Source organism: Phocoena phocoena, chromosome 15 (genome assembly GCF_963924675.1).
Source record: "Phocoena phocoena chromosome 15, mPhoPho1.1, whole genome shotgun sequence".
Classification (NCBI taxonomy): domain Eukaryota; kingdom Metazoa; phylum Chordata; class Mammalia; order Artiodactyla; family Phocoenidae; genus Phocoena; species Phocoena phocoena.
This window is the reverse complement of record NC_089233.1, coordinates 3,744,946-3,763,838: the sequence shown is the minus strand read 5'-3', so window position 1 is coordinate 3,763,838 and position 18,893 is coordinate 3,744,946. Positions and strand designations below refer to the sequence as shown.

Here is an 18,893-nt window from a genome sequence, read left to right as displayed (position 1 = left end):
GCAGCCACACAGGGAGAGCAGCTCCTGGGGAAGAGAGCAGAGGCTGGGGCTGCTAGCACGCAGAGCTGCTGGTTGCGAGTGTGGACCCCGGAAGCGGATGCACCTCCTGCCCAAGTCCCAGGTCTGCCCCTTATTGTGACCTTGGGCCAGGTGTTAGCCTTTATAGATGAGTTCCTTCATCTATAAAAAGCAGTATCTAGAACACAGCATTGTTTTGTGGTTAAAGTATAAAGCACAGACATGGAGCAAGACACGTAGTACCAAGTAAAAATTTATTATTATTACCGGTGAGGGTTTAGCTTAAGCAGGCAAAAGAGGCCTTCGAACCAGGACCATGGCCCAACTGCTTATGCTTCTAGGGGTACAGGAGACCAGCCAGCGGCTCTTCCTTCCTAGAAGCTCTTGATCTGAATCCCTCTCCCATCCTGGTGGATTTCCGTGGCATTCCTGATCCTTGTTCTTTGGTACAGAGGAATCTGACGGTGTAAAGATATGTGTGTGAGTGTGTATGTGAAGGAGCACGAGAGAGAAAGAGGCCAGCAGAGGATATACTGCTTTCAAGAAGTTCTTCTTTTTTCCCCACTAAACTCTCATTCTGCCTCCTTCACAAGTATCCCAGAATCCCGGCGCCATAGTGCTAGATGCTCCGTCTCCCCAGACTCGTCACTCTGTCACCACGGTCTGTGCGTCGACATCCAGAGCCCACCCTTCAGGGCCACGAGGGCGGGCCCCCAGCCCGTGAGTGCCGCCTGGTCAGGGCGCTGACCGCTGGTGCATCTGGGTTTCAGGCTGAGCGGCAAGCCCCTGCTGACCTCGGACGACTGTGAGCTGGGAGCAGGGTTGAGGAAGAGACACAAGGGGCCTGAGGAGGACCACGATGCCCTTGGCGGGACCGGGAAAGCCAGGGGGAGGAGCCAGCCTTGGGACGAGCACGAAGCCTCTTCAGACTTCATGAGTCAGGTCAGTGGCCCCGTCCCGTCTTGCAGGTGTGCTGCTGGCTTGGGGCGGGAGGTCTGGAGGGGGCGCCGGAGTTCACGCTCCCTTGGCAGGCCTGCTGGCCCTGCTGCTGCACGGAAACTGTGGAGGTGGTTGCCTTAGTGCCAGAGCGACTCTCCTCCAGTGTTCCTCACTGTGCAGAGGGGGAAAGTGAGGCTCAGGGGAGGTCAGAGACCACCAGAGTAACCCAGCCTCAGGTGCGGCTCTGTGTGTGCCACTTCCTGTGTGTGTGCTCCGCGACCCGGTGCTGAAGCCGAGAAGAGAGATTGCAGGTTCTTAACCAAGTAATGCAGTTACTCTGTTGTTTCACAGTATGAGTTTAACGAGCAGCTTCACCACTCTGTAGTTCAAGGAAACAAGGGCTTGATGCCATTGTTATTTCCTCTGTGAACTGCCCTGAGGTAAGGGGGTGAGAGCCAACACCTTGATTTTTCTTCTTTCTGCGGAGTATGGAAATCATCCACTTAAGGCCCTCATTGCTAAATGCTTACGTACCTTGTCATCCCTCCCAGTAAAGGCCCTGTGGGAGAGGGCTGTTTTGGTTGACTTGGCCGTCAGAGGGAAGGGCTCACATAGGGGAGACTGGGTCCAGGTGGAGGGGAGAGAGCCAGTTTGTATGTCAGGATCCTCTGTACTCTCGAATTGTGAAGGACACTTTCGTGGTTTAACTGACACTATCCCAACTTTTCTCTCCTTATGAATTGTTACCTGATTAAAGAAAATAGCGATAAAGTGTTCAAATGAGGGCCATTGAAACGGCAGGTTTCAACAAGCCGACGAGAGACGCGCAGGCAGGAATTTATCTGTGAAATCGCTAGTCGTTCTTTCTGCTTCGGGCGTCCAGGGCACACTCAAGGCGTTTTCTCGGCAGCTTTGGCCCATGTAGCTGGATGGGCTGATTCGGGCTGTGCTGTGCAGCCGTCTTCATCACCTGCTTTAGGCGATTGAGATAAGCAGATCAGCTGTGCTGTGATCTGGGTTTTTCCCTCTTGGGGTCATCCCTCCTCCCTTAATCCAGCCGCCTTCTCCCACGCTGCTGCGGCAGCAGTGCTTGCTTCCAGCGCTTCCCCTAGGAGGCGCCAGGTAGCGCCGTGGAGAGCCAGTGGCGATGCCAGTGTCGCTGATAACTAACCACAGTGCCGGCTATTTAGTAAGTGCCTCATGTGCCTTTTCTCAGTTCGTCTTCAGAACGACCCACTGAAGCCTGTGCGTAATTACCCCCATTTTACAGAGCAGAGGAACTGAGGCTAAGAGGAGTTAAGCGACTTGCCGGAAGCCACAGAGGCAGGGAGAAGGAGCTGGGGTTCGCCAGAGCTCGTGCGTGGAGACCCCGTGTTTGGTCAGCCGTCTTAACCTGTGACTTCCCAACTTGCCTTTCCAGCTAAAGATTAAGAAAAAGAAGATGGCCAGCGACCAAGAGCAGTTGGCAAGCAAGCTGGACAAAGCCCTCTCCCTCACAAAGCAGGACAAGCTGAAGTCGCCCTTCAAGTTCTCGGACACTTCTGGGGGGAAATCAAAGACGAGCGGGGTCTGCGGCAGGTACTTGACGCCCTACGACAGCCTGCTGGGCAAGGACAGGAAGGCGCTGGCCAAAGGCCTCAGCCTGTCTCTGAAAGCCTCCCGAGAAGGTAAACACAAAAGGGCCGCCAAAGCCAGGAAGATGGAGGTGGGGTTCAAGGCCAGAGGCCAGCCCAAGTCGGCCCACTCCCCGTTCGCCTCGGAAGTGAGCAGCTACTCCTACAGTAAGTAGAGGGCCGCGCCGCCTCAGGGCCGCTCTTTCTCTCCTTCCTCCTCTTTCCTCCTCCTCCTCTTTCAGCCTCGAAAGCTCGAAAGGTCTCTCTTCCGCCTCTCTCGGCTCGAAAGCGCGAAGGTCTCTTTTCCGCCTCTGTGCGGGCCCCGCCCAGGTCGGAAGCAGAAGTGCCTGTGATTGGCGGGCGCCGCGCTGGGCGGCCACCTGTGATTGGTGGGTGCTCGTGATTGGCGGGCGGGTGGGAGCGGAACGCCCCCTCAGCACGTTCGGTGCCCGAAAGCGGCAGCTTCTCGGCCTGGACCGGCTGGTCGTGAGAACCGTAGAGATGACCCGGATTCCGCGGCCCGCAGGCGGCCGTCTGTCCACGGGCCCGGTGTTGGTGAGAACAGCATTTATGGAGCGCACGCCAGGGCTGTCTGGGCCGTATTTCCCCTTGTCTTTGCGACAGTCCTCCAAGTGGTTAACCCGTGTTGTTTCCGAGGATAGATCCTGAGGTCGGGCCGGGGTCAGGCCCAGCCTGTCCGCCTCAACTGCGCAAGACGTCCTGCCATCATGGGCGCGGCCTGTGCGCTGCCCGCACAGCAGCCGCCGGCTCCAGGCGGCTTTCAGGCCCCTGAAACGTAACAGCTGGTGGGACTGAGGGACTGAGCTTTAACCGGAGCCCGTGGCATTGGAGCTGCTTCTCTGGGAACTCCGGGAGCATGGTTTTCCGGAGCTGGGCAGCCTTGCCCCCCACGCGAACCCCGACGCCCCGCCGGCTCTCTGTGGCCTCTGGTGGCCCAAAGCCCGCCGTCTAGCATGTAATAGGTGCTCAGTAAGTGTTTGTGGGCGGAGCGCGCAGTGCCCAGGATGGGTGGGTGTCGGTACGGTGCCCGCTGCGGCAAGGCCAGGAAGGGGCTTCTTGCCCCCTGGCCCGTCAGCAGGGTTGGTTCTGAGGCGAGCCCAGGCCGTGAGGGGGGCGGCAGGCTTTTTCATTGTTGACTGCGTGGACCTGTGTGACCGGGCCTTTGGCTGGCTCTGCCGAGCTCACGGGGTTGGGGGTGTTGAACGTGAAGTGTAAAAAATGGACCCCTTTAAGGTTACGGTGAAGAATGTCTTTATGGATTTGGAGTTAAGATGCAGAGGGCCGTCGGCAGCCCTAGGTGAGCTCACGTGGGAGAAGAGCTGGACCTGGCACCTGGCATGAGGTTAAGCTGCTGCTGGGGGATTTTTTGGTTTATTTTTAAGGTTCGTGGATTTGATTGCCCCGGGTCTCCAGGGTTGATGCTCAGATAGGCGTTGGGGCAAGCAGCTCCTTTTGTGCCTTAGGTACTGGGGACGTGTTCGAACGCCGAAGCTTCCCGGCCCTCGCGTTTGGATGGGTGTGAGCCGAGCAGCATGGCCCAGGCCCCTGGCCACTGTGGACCAGTTTTAGGGACTTGCAGCCCTGAAGGAGGAGGGAAGGGCTTTCCTCTGTGCATTTTGGAATGTTGAATAGAGAGTGGGGGAGGATTGCTGCTCCTTTGATCTTTCAGGGGACAGTGGTGGATGGATGTGGCCTGGCGAGTTGCTGGAAGAATGCGCCACTCCTCCCCGCTCGCAGGTGGATGTGTCAGGGTACAGGCTAGAGGCCAGAGAGAAGCCGAGGGCGCTGAGCCGCTGAGTGCGCATGCGTGCAAGGCCGCGGTCCAAGTGCTGGTCTACCTGTTAGGGCTTTGTCTAAAACTGCACTGTCCCCGTGAGAGAAATGGGTTATCATTGGCACAGGGAGGGCGGAAGGCCTGTCTCCAGTTAGCTGGCGGCTGTGATGTGCAGCTGGCTGGGGAGAGGGCGTGTCTCTCTTTTGTACGTTGGCTTTTTCGCTGTTCGCGGTCGCTGAGAGCGCACGCGCCGTCGTGAAGAGGTCGGGGTGTTTCCAGCAGAGAAGTGCTGCGCCTGCAGGAGGTGGGAAGAGAGCACGTTGCTCTCTTGCTTTTCCACGTTGGGTTGGAGGGGTTGGGTGGCATGCTTGTTGGGTTCTGGGGAGAAGCCAAGATGGTCGTCCTCAGCTCGGACGTCTCCAGCCTGGGTTGTGGCCTCAGGAAGGACGGGATGGAGTACACGGGCGGGAGAGCTGTGGCCAGGGGACGGGTGGAGGCTCGTCTGTGTCCTCCCTCCTTTTAGAGTGGAAAGCATAGACGGAGGAGGAGGCAGCCAGAGGACCCCTGTCCCCGAACACGCACACACCCACCCACACACGCCACATACACCACACACACCACAGACACACACACCACACTCACACACCGCACACACACACCACACTCACGCACACACACACACTAGACACACCACACCCACAAACAGCACACACACCACAGACACACACCACACACACACCCACACACGCCACATACACCACACACACACACTACAGACACACCACACCCACAAACACCACACACACACCCACGCACACCACACACAGACACCACACACAAAAACACCACAGACACACACCACACACATACCACACGCACATACCACAGACACACACACTACACCCACAAACACAGAACACACACACACCCATGCGCACCACACACATGCACCCACAAACACACCGCACACACCACACCCATGCACACACACTACACACACAACACACACCCACACCACACTCGCGCACACCACACACACACACCACACCCACAAACACACCGCACACACCACACACAAAAGCACACACACCCAGCACACACGCACACCCACGCACACCACACCCACACACACACACTCACACACAGAGTTTTTCTTGGACTTGGAGAGAGCTGGTGTGCCAGAGCTGTAGCTGCGTCCATGAACGCTGCCCACGTTTGGGGTGGATTTTGCCAGATCAAGGGCCACAGTCTGACTGCAGAGCCTTTCTCTCCGACGGAATCTTGTTTAACACATGTGAAACGGATCAAAGTGGTGTATGTCTGGGGTGGGATTGGTAGGGACCAGAGCTGTGCCCCCCCAGAGCTGGGTGATCTCTCTCAGGAAAGCCTCACCCGTATAGTAAGGTTGGAGACTTGTGGGAAGCCGGCTCTCTGATAGGGAAAGGGTGGGGGGACAGCAGCCCGGATATCATTGCAACATCATTTGCCTGTTTCTTTGGTGTAACCGTTCAAGCCGCCGTCCTGCTATTGCTGAGCAGGGGGCCGGGAACGGGGTGCGCGATCTCCATCGTGAGCCTGCGTCCGCTGGCCCTGCACACCGCCGGGAGCTGGTGTTTTGGGAAAGAATGGCTCTAACTGAGCCCTTCCCCTCCTAGGCCTTGTCCCTCCCCACAAGGGGCCTCTGGGCCGGCTGCAGTCCCGTGGGGTAGACAGGACTTGGCGGTGCTCTCTGTGCCCTGGGCAGAGACCTCCCTGAGAGTGGCCGGGTGGTGGGGGATGCTGGCCGCAGCCGGCCTAGAAGGAGCCTGGGTCCGAACCCACGGAAGACGCCTGCAGCTCAGAGGCCTCGCGGGTGAGAGGCGAGGCCCAGGTCGGGAGGAGAGCTCCAGGCGGCGGAACTCCGCTGGTTCCACGGCCCGTAGGCATCTGGACCTCTCTGTCTGGCGATTGTTCTCAAAAGCGCTGAGAATAATGGACGAAAGACACCAGCCCCCTCCCTCCCCCCGACCCCGGCGCTCTGTGACTTATCTCTATTAAAAACTACTTTGACTGCAGATACGGACTCAGAGGAAGAGGAGGAATTCCTGAAGGACGAGTGGGCTGCCCAAGGCCCCTCCAGCTCCAAACTGACATCTTCCATCCTGTGCGGCATGGTGGCGAAGAACAGCAAGCCGGCCGGCGGCCCCAAGCTGACCGAGAGGGGCCTGGCGGCCGCCCGGACTCTGAAGCCCAAGCCGGCCGCCGGCAGGAAGCAGCCGTTTTGTTTGCTGCTTCAAGAGGTCGAGGCCCGTTCCTCCTTCAGCGATTCCTCGGAGGACTCGTTTGACCAAGGTTACTAGCTCCAAACACACAATACCTCCCGTGTTTCCTAGCGAGAGAGTGAGTGCGAGAGCGAGCGCGAGCGAGGGGGGAGGGCGGCGTCTGGTTCTTGGCAGCCTAGCCTGCTGTATCAGCCCGAGTCTTTTTGTTTTTGTTTTTATTTGTACCTGTATCATTGTGATAAGACCATTGGCTGGCTCTTTTTGAGCTTTCATATGGACTGTTTTTAGTCTTCCTCTCTTGTCCCCTCCCCTCGCCTCCCCTGCCCCCTGGACCGCAGGCCTGGGTGGGTCCTCCCGGAGGGGCCCGTGGAGGCCTCCCTCCCCGGGGACATTTTGTAAATGGAATTCTGTCGTGTGGGCGTGTGACTTGATGTTTGTACCGCGATTTTGGTAATATCGAGCTTTATTAAACATATCGAGTTCATTTTTAACTAAACCCGTGTGCCTTGTCTCTCTTGCTGTGTCCTGACTAGACCATTAGGTTGCCGCTTCCCTCATTTTGTTCCTCCTGCCCCCCTCACCCCCTTCCCCACCCCTGCCCCAGAAGGGGTAGACGGAATAATGCAGTCTGCGCTCTCTCTATTATTCAAATATCCCTGGTAGCTGTTGGCATGCCTTTCATTTTTCAGGTTTAAAGTCAACTGCTTTCACCTCCAGCTTCATCCTTTTTTTTTTTAAGCTGCTTGTTTGTCTTTTGTTTTCTTAAAGCTCTATTCTTACGCAACAGTGGTTAAAAAATATTTGCAAACACTCATTTTCTAACGCATGTTTCTGTTTCGAAGGGCATGTAGGCAGTGCAGGGTCAAGACCGCTTGCTGTCCCTGAGTTTTGTTGTGAAATTCAAAAGGCTTCATTGCCGTGTTGGGGGGCAAAGCTCACTGCGAGTCCCAGGCTCAGTCCCGGGCTCCTCTGCTCTCAGACTCACTTACAAAGAGGGGGTTGGCCTCAGGGACCTCTGTGAGCGCCCTGGCTCTGATTTCCCTAACGTCAGAATTCAACTTCTGGGGTTAGAAGTGTCTCAGCTTTCTAGGACCTCCAGTCACAAATGTCCTGGGGCGGTGGTGGTGGGGGAGCGGCGAGGCAGCCAGCCGATCCTTAAGTGCTTCTCGCCCTGCTTTTCGATTTGCTTCAGGGTGGACCCCCCTTTAGGGATCCCAGAGCCTGGGTAGCAGCACCTGGGGGTCAGAGCCTAGACCCTGACGCTCTGGCTGGGATACATTTTGGGTGACCTGGAGACGACGTGGGCGGGGGCCGGGTGCTCCCGGGGCTCGCGTTCTCCGGTACTACTGCCGGAACCCGGGCCACTAGCTCTCCAGCCAGCCTCGTCTTCCGAGGCCTCCCGCAACCTGGGCCTCTGTGGACCAGTCTGGCTAGTTCGCCATTCCCCTCTCCCCATCTTCTGGGCTGGCCCCCTATGCCTCCTCCCCCCTGTTAAAGCCAGAGTTCCAGCTTCCAAGTTTTGGAGCTCTCGTGCTCCAGCCCAGACCCCATAGAGAAGCAGGCAGCCCCGCAGATCTCGTAGTGAGGGGCCCTTTGCCCAGAATGGGCAGAGGGATCCAGGGTCCAGCAAACCAGGGCAAGACACAGCAGTGGACGGAGCCCAGATAAGGGGGAGTGCAGGGGGCGAGGGGAGGGGGTCCCCACTGCACCCAGACCGCTGGTCAGGTCTTGAAAGGGATATTTGGGTAATAGGGCCTTACTGACATCTGGTACTAAAACACCTAATTGGCTTGGCTTTTCTAGTGTGTCTGCTTTCTCCCCCAGCAGCTTGACCATACCTTCACCCTTGACCCCTACCCATGATGCTTTGAATGTCTGTTTTGGTCTCTTGCATTTGCTCTCACGCTGCACTCTGGACGCAAAGCGAAGGCTGGGAGTAGGGCAGACGGCGCAGCGGGTCACTGAGCTTGGGTCCGAGCCTGGCTCGTTGCTCCGTAGGTAGGCAAAACCCTTTTCTTTGTGTCCCCTCTGCTCCCCCCCTCCTCGGGGTTTGCCCCCATCGGCTATGGCAGCAGCGGATCGCTTTGGCATTTATGGATCGGGTTTTGGAAAACCAAACCGAGTGACAACAGCCAACCCCACGTACTGAGCCAAGAGTTTTTTCTATGAAAAAAAGTTTTTCTGCATTTCCGCGGGTTTCTTTGTTGGGACTTTTTCTCCCCCTGCCCTTGGCAAACTCTGTCGCCTCAGGTGTGGACACCTCCAGAAAGGCTTTCCTGGCCCTGAGACCCCCTCCGCTGCCCCTACCCCTCGGACCCTGGCCTGAGCAGACCAGCTGCCGTTGGGGGCGGCCCTGGTGGGCTGTCAGGCTCTCAGGGAGCAGGGGGCGGGGAGGGCCTCAGGAGACCACGATTACCCTCATCAGCATTTCGTGGAAAGCACACCTTTTTTCGGCCCTCTGCTTTCCAACCGTTCTTCCATCTCAGGGTGCTGGGTTGGGTTGGGGGCCGCTGCTGGCTTTCTGGGGTCCGATGTGAACATTCCAGACCTCCAGAAACCCAGAGCCAGCCCAGCCCCACTGGCAGAGAATGCTGGGCAGGAGAGAGTTCTGGAGGCTCCACACCTGAGCAGCCCCGGGAAGGCCACCTCTAGAAGGGAGAGCTGGCCCCCTGTCCAACCCCGTGCCCCACCCCAGCCAGCCCCCCGCCCACCCCCTGCTCAGCTCGGCCAGCCCCCGGGGGGCCTGCCTGAGGTGGGGGACCTGGGCGCTGCCTGCAGTCTGCCTACACTTAGCCTGCTTTGCCGCTGTGGCCCACTGGGCGGAGACAGAGCCATGTGACGTCCGCAATGTGAATGGATCGCAAGTGTGCACTGCCTGCCTGCCACCTGCCCACCCCGCTGGCCTCCATCCTGCTGCATCCATCGCTCTGGGAGCCGGGTCTCCGTCTTCTCACTCCTCTTAACAAACCTCCTCTCTCTCTGCCTCCTTCCTCTCTCGACTCCCTTCGGGCATTCCTTGAGCTCTTGTCTGCTTCCCTCACTGAGGGCTCCCTCGGATGAATGGGCAGACCGAACCCTGTCCTCACGGGCACTGCTGGGGCCGCCGCTCTCGGCCGCTAGCTGCACTCCAGCAGCCAGGCGTCTTGGGGCGTAGGCAGGAGAATGTGGAGTTGGCCACCATCCAGGGCCTGTCCACCTCTGGGCCCAGACTCCCTGCCCCCAGATGACACGGAGAGACGACAGCTCATTTTCCTCCAGCCTCTTGTTGGAGAGTTGTTTCCAGCCCGGCCTGGCCCAGCCCTGGGCCAGCGGCCCCAGAGCCACCTTCACACTCCCAGCACCCTGGGCAGACAGGCACCCCCTGGCAGGTGTCCCTCGGCGGCTCCTTGACAGAGGTACTGGGCACCCCCCCACCCGCCGCCGTTGTGGGGTTAGCTGGGCTGTGTCCCTGGAAAGGCAGGAAGCAAGCCTGTACCTCCAGAAGGTCTCTCTTTTTGGTGAGGGCTTAGTTCACATGCAGGGAGCGTCATCCCCCCTGCTGTGGCCGCCGGGGTGCGGGGCGGTGGGGGGGGGGGCACAGCTTGCCCCTCCTTTGTCCCGATGGCCCGAGCTGGGCTCAGGGCTGCAGGTCCTCGGGCGGTAGGGCCAGTTTCTGGGGAGAAGCTTGTCTCTCTTCAACCGGGGAGACAGGCTGGGGCTTCCGTAGTCTTTCCACTGGACTGTGGGTGATGAGCCAGCCCGCCCCGGGTTCAAATCCTGCTCTGTTGCCTGAACCCCTGACCGTGCCGAGCCTCGGCCTCCTGGAGCCGAGTGGACCCGCCCCCTGCCCCCTTCCTGCTCCCGTGGGTCGTGTAGCTGGCTTGTGGCTCCCTGGGTTGCGATGAGATGAGATTTTCACAGATAACAAACTAGCGGCTCAGAGAGGGCCGGGGATTCGTCCCAGGCTTCCCAGTGTGGGCGTGTTGCTGGGAGTCAACTTTGGACCCCAGAGCCTGCTCAGGGTTTCCACCATGGGAGCCCCCCACCCCCCAAGAAGAGACCAAACTCCACCTTCTCCTGCTGCCAGCCGCCAGGCCTCCCACTGGTGAAACTGCCCCCAGGCGCCTGCTTCCGAGCCTCAGCTCGAGCCCCCAGGGCCCGCCCTCCCCTCTCTGCCCCGCCCTCCCCTCTGCCCCGCCTTCCCCTCTTTCCTCCTCTCCCCTCCTGCCCCCTTCCCCAGCCTTCATGTTGTGCGTCGGGGCGTGTGTGTGCGCGTGCGTGCGCGTGAGACCGTGGAGAGCGCTGTCTCCAGTCCTTGTCCGTGTGTCCGTCCCCCTCCCTGCAGCACAGGTGCATGTTGGTGCTCCCCTTGCAGAAACACTCTCGACTCCCAAAGCCGCTGCCCACCTCTGGGCTGTCCAGGATGCCCAGGTCTCGGGCTCGCTTTGATGGGGGCACCGGGCCGTTGGGGGGACTTGTGGGCTGGCGAGGAGTGAGGAGCTGGGCTGGAGCCAGGGCCCCTCGCTGGCGCTCCAGCTGAGGTGGGGCAGTGGGGGGAGGCGCAGGCTCGGGCCAGGGCTCTGACTCGCTCCCTGTTTTCTGCACGCCAGATGAGAGCTCCGAGGACGAGGACGAAGACGAGGAGGACGGGCTGGACGAGGAGGAGGTCGAGGCCGCCGGAGGCTGTAGGCTGGGGGCCCGGGAGCGGGCGCTGTCGCCAGGCCTGGAGGAGAGCGGGCTGGGCCTGCTGGCCCGCTTTGCAGCCAGCGCCCTCCCCAGCCCCACCGTGGGCCCGTCCCTGTCAGTGGTGCAGCTGGAGGCAAAGCAGAAGGCCCGCAAGAAGGAGGAACGGCAGAGCCTGATGGGTAAGTACCAGCAGGTGGGCTGCAGGGAGTCGGGTACCGCTGCCCCACGCTACAGATGAGGCATCCGAGGCTCAGATAAGCTGGGGAGCCCTGCCTCCTGGGCCAGCCGTGTCCTTAGCAGAGGGCACTGGGTGTGGCGGCTGTGGCCTGCCACTCCCTGTGAGGAGTCTCCAAAACCGTGCAGTGACCTTCACTGTTGATGCTGCCAACGAACAGCACCTGATCCCTCCACCTCAGGTGCCCGCTATCAGGCAGCTCAAGGAAGCAGAGGCCTCGGATCTGCAGCCCGCGGGGCTGAGGGAGCCCACGGGAGGCCCCTGATCCAGCCTGGGGGGTCAGGGAGGCCGCTCCAGGTTGGCGACGCTCTGGTTGAGCCATGACAGAGAAGTGGGAGGAGGCTAAGCGTACGTAGAAGAAATCAAGGTGCAGGTGGAAGGAACAGGCCATGCAGCCTTTTGGAAGAAGGGGAAGCTCTTTACACTTGGGGCAGTAGAGGGGTTTCATTCAGTGAGATGCACTGGCCCAGACAGGGCAGGACTCATGGGGCCTGGGGTCACAGTGTGGAGGAGGTCATCAGTGTGTGTTGGGGGGGGGGGCCAGGTGTTGGGTCGCTGTGAGCCAGGCCTACCTTCCCACTGCCTGGATGGGCAGACAGAGGCAGCCGGCACTACCACTCGGGCAGGAGGCTCAGCCTGGTCCCGGCCCCACTTCCTCTTTCTGCATCTCCAGTCATATCCTTGCCTTCTTGGGATAGACAGACGTCTTGGGACCCTCTCCTGGGCCCCCTCCCTTTCTCACGGGGCCAACTCTCCCAACATGGACCCAGCCCACCTTCACCTGGGGATGGTGTTTGCGACTGAGGTGGTCCTGCATGTGTTCAGGCTGTGAGCTCGCCTGGCCTCAGTAGGGGCAGCTCCTTGGCCGGGCTGCTCCGGCCTCCTTGCCCTTTTCTGAGCCTTAGCGGTATACGTGAGGCCCTCCTGGCAGGGGCCGGGGCCAGGAAAATGGGCCCTGGGTGCTACCCTACTGACCCCCAGGCCTCCCCCAGCTGCCCTGGCTTCACGCACTCCACAGGCTTCAGGACCAAAGCCCATTCCCAGTGGCCTGCACCACCTCCCGAGACCCCATCTCTGGGGTGATCTCACTGTCTCCCCGGAGTCCACACCAGGCTCCAGGCCCTGCCCTGCCTCCCTCCTCTCCCTTCTCTCTCTCTTACCCCCATGTTCTGCAGTTGTCCCCTGGGGGCTTCGGGCCTGGCTCCATCCAGGCCTGCCCCTCTTGGGTGTTCTCTACACAGAAGCAGCTGCAGGGCTTTTCCTCAGAGCTCACACTTGACCAGGCCACTTCTCTGTGTAGGACCTCTGACTGGCTCCCATTGCCCTCTGGACAGATGGCACCTGTCTGACCCTCCACCCTCAGACTGGCTGCTCAGACAGCATCATCCTGTCCACAGCCTCCACCCCCCACCCCTGTTGGCACCAGGCATCCCAGAGCCCTCAGGCCTCTGCACTTGCCCCAAACGGCCGTTTCATCCAAATTGTCAAACGTATTGGCAGAGAGTTCAGAATTTCTCCTTTTAATACTTTCAGTGTCCTAAGGGGCTGTGGTGATGTTGCCTTTTTCATTGCTGTTACAGATAATTTGTTTCTCCTCTCTTTATTTCTTGATCAGTGTGGCTAGAAGTTATTGACTTCAGCTCTTTGTTATTTCCTTCCTTCCTTCCTTTTTCTTTGGGTGTAATTTACAACCACTTCCCATTTCTTCTATTTGTTTATTTCTTTTTAAAATTTATTTTTGACTGTGTTGGGTCTTCATTGCTGCACTCCGGCTTTCTTTGTTCGCGGTGAGCGGGGGTAACTCTTTGTTGCGGTGCATGGGCTTCTCATTGCGGTGGCTTCTTGTTGCGGAACTCGGGCTCTAGGCGTGCGGGCTTCAGTAGTTGCATCATGCAGGCTCAGTACTTGCGGCACACAGGCCCTACAGCGTGTGGGCTTCAGTAGTTGCAGCATGTGTGCTCAGTAGTTGCTGCGCACAGGCTCTAGGGCGCGTGGGCTTCAGTAGTTGTGGCGCACGGGCTTAGTTGCTCCGTGGCATGTGAGATCTTCCTGGCCCAGGGATCAAACCCGTGTCCCCTGCATTGGCAGGTGGATTCTTAACCACTGTGCCACCAGGGAAGGTCCCTGTTTCACTTTCTTGATAGTGTTGTTTAAAACAAAAAATTTTAATTTTGATGAAATCCAACTTATCTATTTCTTCTGATGTCACTTGTACTTCTGGTGTTATGTCAGAAAGTACTGCCTGATTCAAGGTCACAAAAATTTAGTCCTGTATTCTCCTAAGAGTTTTATAGTTTGAGAGTTACATTTAGGTCTGTGATCCATTTTGAGTTATTTTTGTGTGCGAGTGATGTAGGGGTTTTTTGCATGTGGAGATCCATTTGCCTCAGTATCATGTGTTGAAAAGTCTGTTCTTTCCTCATCAAATGCTCCTGGCGCCCCTGTCAAAAATCAGTTGAACAGTTGAAAATAAATATGAAGGATTATTTCTGGATATTCAGTTCTATTCCATTGATCTATATGTCCTTATGTCAGTACCACATTATCTTGATTACTGTGGGAGTTTTTGTAGGAAGCTTTGAAACTGGGAAGTATGAGTCCTCCATCTTTGTTGTTCTTTTTCAAGATAGGTGCTTCAGAGTCCCTTGCATTTCCATATGGATTTTAGGATCAGTTTATCCATTTCTGCAAAAAAGCCATCTGGGATTCTGATAAGAATTGTATTGAATTAGTAGATAATACTAGGGAGTACTGACTCCTCAACGATGTAAGTTTTTCAGTCCGTGAACATGGAATGTCTTTCCATTTATTTAGGTCTTTAATTTCTTTCAGCAATGTTTTGTAGTTTTCATTGTATGAGTCTTGCATTTCTCTTGTTAAATTTATTTCTAAGTAATTATTATTTTTGATGCTATTTAAATGGAATTCTTTTCATTTTTGGAGTATTCGTTGCTAATGTATAGAAATAGAATTGATTTTTGTAAATTAATCTTGTGTCTTGCAACTTTGCTAACCTCATTTATTCTAAAAGCTTTTCAGTAGATTCCTTAGGATTTTCTGTATACAACAGGGGTCCCCAACCCTCAGGCCGTGGACCGGTACTGGTCTGCAACCTGTTAGGAACTGGGCCGCACAGCAGGAGGTGAGCGGCGGGTGAGTGAGTGAGTGAAGCTTCATCTGCCACTCCCCATCTCTCCCCATGGCTCGCATTACCAGCTGAATCATCCCCCCTCCAATCTGTGGAAAAATTGTCTTCCATGAAACCAGTCCCTGGTGCCAAAAAGGTTGGGGACCGCTGATATACAAGATCATGTCACCTACAGATAGAGATAGTTTTGTCTTCCTTTCCAGTGTGTATTCCTTTTATTTTTCTTGCCTAATTGCTCTGGCTAGAATCTCCCATGCAATATTGAATAGAAGTGGTGAGAATAGATATCTTTGTCTTGTTTGGTTTTTTTTCCTGCCCTCTAGATGTCTTAGGGAGAAAGCACTCATTCTTTTACCATGAAGTATGATGTTAGTGGTGGGTTTTTTCATAGATGTCCTTCGTCAGGTTGAGGAAGTTTCCTTCTATTTCTCATTTGTTGAGTGATTTTATCATGAAAGGGTGTTAGATTTTGTCAGTTACTTCTTCTGTGTCTGTTGTTGTGTTCATGTGGTTTTTATCCTTTATCCTATTAATATGGTGTATTACATTTTTTTTTAAAGAATGATTTAAAGATTTTTTTTTTTTAAAGAATGTCAAACCAACCTTGCATTCCTGGGATATATCCCACTTGGTCATGGTGTATAATCTTTTTTATATGTTTCTGGATTATGTTCACATTTGTTTATGTCCTTCTGATGGATTGACTATTTCATCATTTTAAAATGTCCTTCTTGGGCTTCCCTGGTGGCGCAGTGGTTGGGGGTCCGCCTGCCGATGCAGGGGGCGCGGGTTCATGCCCCGGTCTGGGAAGGTCCTGCGTGCCGCGGAGCGGCTGGGCCCGTGAGCCGTGGCCGCTGAGCCTGCGCGTCCGGAGCCTGTGCTCCGTGACGGGAGGGGCCCCAACAGTGAGAGGCCCGTGTACCGCCAAAAAAAAAAAAAAAAAAAAAAAAAAGTCCTTCTTTGTCTCTAGATTTTTATCTTAAAATCTGTTTTGTTGGATAAAAGTACAGACATACCTCAGAGATAATTGTGGGTTTAGACCAACACAATAAAGCCACAATAAAGCGAGTCACACAAATGTTTTAGTTTCCCAGTATGTATCAAAGTTACGTTTACGCTATACTGTAGTCTTAAGGGTACAGTAGCATTATGGTTTTAAAAAAAGGTACGTGCCTTAATTAAAAAATACTCCCTTGCTAAACATTGGTAACCATCATCTGAGTCTTCAAAGGTAACTGATGACAGATATAGCATAACAAATATAATAATATAATAGTAATAATGAAAAAGTTAGAAATACTGTGAGAATTACCGAAATGTGACACGGAGATATGAAGTGAGTAAACACTGTTGGAAAAATGGCGCTGGTAGACTTGCCCAATGCAGAGCTGCCACAGATCTTGAATTTGTGAAAAGATGCATATCCGCAAAGTACAATCAAGTGGGGTATGTCTGTACAGCCGCTACAGCTCTTCCTTGGTTTCTGTTCACATCGTATGTCTTTTTTTATCCCTTGACTTTGCATCTGTGTCTTTACTCTTGTCTTCATTATTTTTTGTCTATTTTTTTGGGTCTGTTTTTTTGTGCCTTTGTTCCTCTTTTACTGCCTGTTCTTTTGGGGAGGAGGCATTTGCACAGGACGCTGGTTGGGAGTCAAGAACGCAGGTTCTGCTCCCTGTCCTGTCCCGCAGCGAGGCCACGGCAGATCCTTCCCTCTCTCCGGGCCTCATGCTTGTCGCCACCACAGGACCCTGACAGAGCCCGCTTCCTCTGTGCCGGGCACCATTCGTGCTGCCCCATGGGTCTCATAAATATTTATCTTCTGACGCGCTCTTACCCTTGAGGCTCCACCCTCCCCTCTTTCAAGCGAGTGTCCACTCCTGGTCACTGCTCTGCGCGCTGTCCTGTACTGGCTCCCTCTGCAGGTACCTGCAGTATTCTGTGTGCATCTAGGTTTTCTGCAGGGGGCTGTCATCGGGTGGGGTCTCATTCTGTCATGCCCAAAAGCAGGACTGGCAAAGCCAGTGGTGTTTTGTGGCCTGCACCCTAATTAGCCACGAAAGCCCCCAGCTGCCTCCCCCGGCAGCTCTGTTAACAAAAGATTAATTAACAGGATCATTAAGCTTTGCAAGTGCGCCCTCCTCCCAGCCCCACCCTTGATACTGCGGCTGCACCTGTTGGGGTGATGGGGCTGGGCGTCCCTCAGGAGCCTTTGTGGCCAGGCTGCTGGCTGCTCAAGGCTCCGCAGGCCTGGGGTGCGGGCCTGGGGTCCAGCCCTGGCTTACCAGCTCATTGGTCTGGGACCCAGGGCAAGTCCTTTGCTGGGGTGGTCAGCCCAGGGCTGTCACGGACATCTCATCCCCGGGGTCTGCCTGGAGGAGGCAGGCCCTCCTCATTCTCCCCATGGGGAGAAGCACCATTAACCCCCCCGTTTAGATTCTATCCCTGGCCACCAGCTCTGGGCCAGGCTCTGAGCTGTCCAGTGTTGTGGGCTCCAGGAGAACTTGGGGATCTATTGCTGGGGGCAGAGCAGGACGAGATAGACAAACACAGACGGGACCTCTGCAGTGTGCTGTGTGCCTGTGGTGATGGAGGGATGGCCAGAGCACTCCCCAGGACGCAGAGTGGGTCTTCTCAGAAAGGAGGCTGCAGCTGTCCAGGTAGAGGTCAGGGGAGAGATGGTGCTCTGGGCAGAGGGCCAGCAGGAGCGAAGACCTGGGGGTTTAAAAGGACAGAGGACAGCGGATCCTGGTGAGGGTGTGCATTCAAGGAGCCCAGGAGCTGGGCCCTAGGCTCCGGGCTGCCCTGTAGCAGAGGGATGTGGGCCCCCCGGCTGTGGGAAGGGGCGGCTTCGGGGGGGAGGGGAGGGGCTGGGCCCCAGGGCTGTGTGGGTTCTGGGGAAGCCTGTCCTCCAGAAAGGGGAATGTGTGCCAAGGACCTCCCAGCTCTGAGGAGTGGCTCCAGGAAGCAGAGCGGAGGCCCCTCTGGGCTTGGGGATTTTGTGCAGGCTTTCCCACCTTCCTCCCTTAGAGCTGCTGCCCCTACAGGTGTGGGCCCTCCCCGGCTCACCTGCCCTGGCTTCCGGGACTCCTGTGGAGGCACAGGAGGGGCGGGGAAGCTCACACGTGCCCAGATGATGCTCTTGGGGTGAGGGTTCCGGAGCAGAGTCTGGGCAGCCGGCGGGGTTTGGGACGGGAGGGGCCAGCAGGGTCTGCCGCTCACAAGCATGCGGCCGGAAGCCCTCCTCCTCTGGGCCTCAGGTTCCTTCCCCGAGACAGGTTGAAGCCTCCCACGGTGATGTCATCCCCTGCAGGAGGGCTGGGCTGTGGCCTTTCTCCTGGTGGCCAGAGCGGCTGGGTGGGAAGTGGGGGCCCGGGAGCCCCTGTCCACAGCCCCTCCCTCACCCACGTGCAGGCACGGAGTTCGAGTACACCGACTCGGAGAGCGAGGTCAAGGTGCGGAAGCGGTCGCCTGCCGGGCTGCTGCGGCCCAAGAAGGGGCTGGGGGAGCCAGGTCCTGCCCTGGCTGCGCCCGGCACCCGGGGCCCCGGCAGCCCCGACAAGGCCAAGCTGGCGGCCGAGAAGGGGCGCAAGGCCCGCAAGCCGCGGGGCCCCAAGGAGCCTGGCCTGGAGGCGGGGCCCGAGGCCAGCGACGACGACCTGTGGACGCGGCGGCGCAGCGAGCGCATCTTCTTGCATGACGCGTCGGCCGTGCCCGCGCCCAGCAGCGTTGCGCCTGCTGCCACCAAGCCCGGCCGCTGCGGCAAGGCTGGCCCGCCCAGCCCACGCAAGGATGCCGGCCGCGCGAAGGACAGGAAGGACCCCAGGAAGGTAGGGTGCGGCGCGGGGCGGGGGCCCTTGGACCTCCTGTCTCGGAGTAGAGTTCTCAGACCTGGGCGAGGCACAGAGACCCCAAAGGGCGGTGGTGACCCTCAAACGCAGTCACCCACCTACCGACGACCTCTGTGATGGGCACGCCTCTGGGTGCCCCTTGATGAACGTCTTTGATAAGGACACCTGCAGCCGGGCTAGCAAGTGTTGTTGTGTGAACTGATGAGCTCAGATGATATTTCAAGGTCTCTGCCGTAACTGTCATGCGCTACATGACAGTGATTGCTGTTGGTGACAAAGTCTTAGCTCTCACACCCAAAGGAAAGCCTCATTTCTTGAGAGGTTAGGGAAGATAGAGATGGGATTTCTTTTTCCCCATCCAAGGTTCA

General features: G+C 56.9%; 1 protein-coding gene across 1 annotated transcript in view; it reads left to right on the top strand.

The window, feature by feature from the left end:
* TNRC18 (trinucleotide repeat containing 18) overlaps positions 1 to 18,893 on the top strand; it is a 79,862-nt gene that overhangs the window by 44,425 nt on the left and 16,544 nt on the right. The window contains exons 14-18 of the mRNA XM_065892882.1: positions 789 to 960; positions 2,378 to 2,738; positions 6,421 to 6,696; positions 11,216 to 11,470; positions 18,089 to 18,504. Coding sequence (XP_065748954.1) covers positions 789 to 960; positions 2,378 to 2,738; positions 6,421 to 6,696; positions 11,216 to 11,470; positions 18,089 to 18,504 — 1,480 coding nt within the window. The remainder of the gene's footprint in view (positions 1 to 788; positions 961 to 2,377; positions 2,739 to 6,420; positions 6,697 to 11,215; positions 11,471 to 18,088; positions 18,505 to 18,893) is intronic.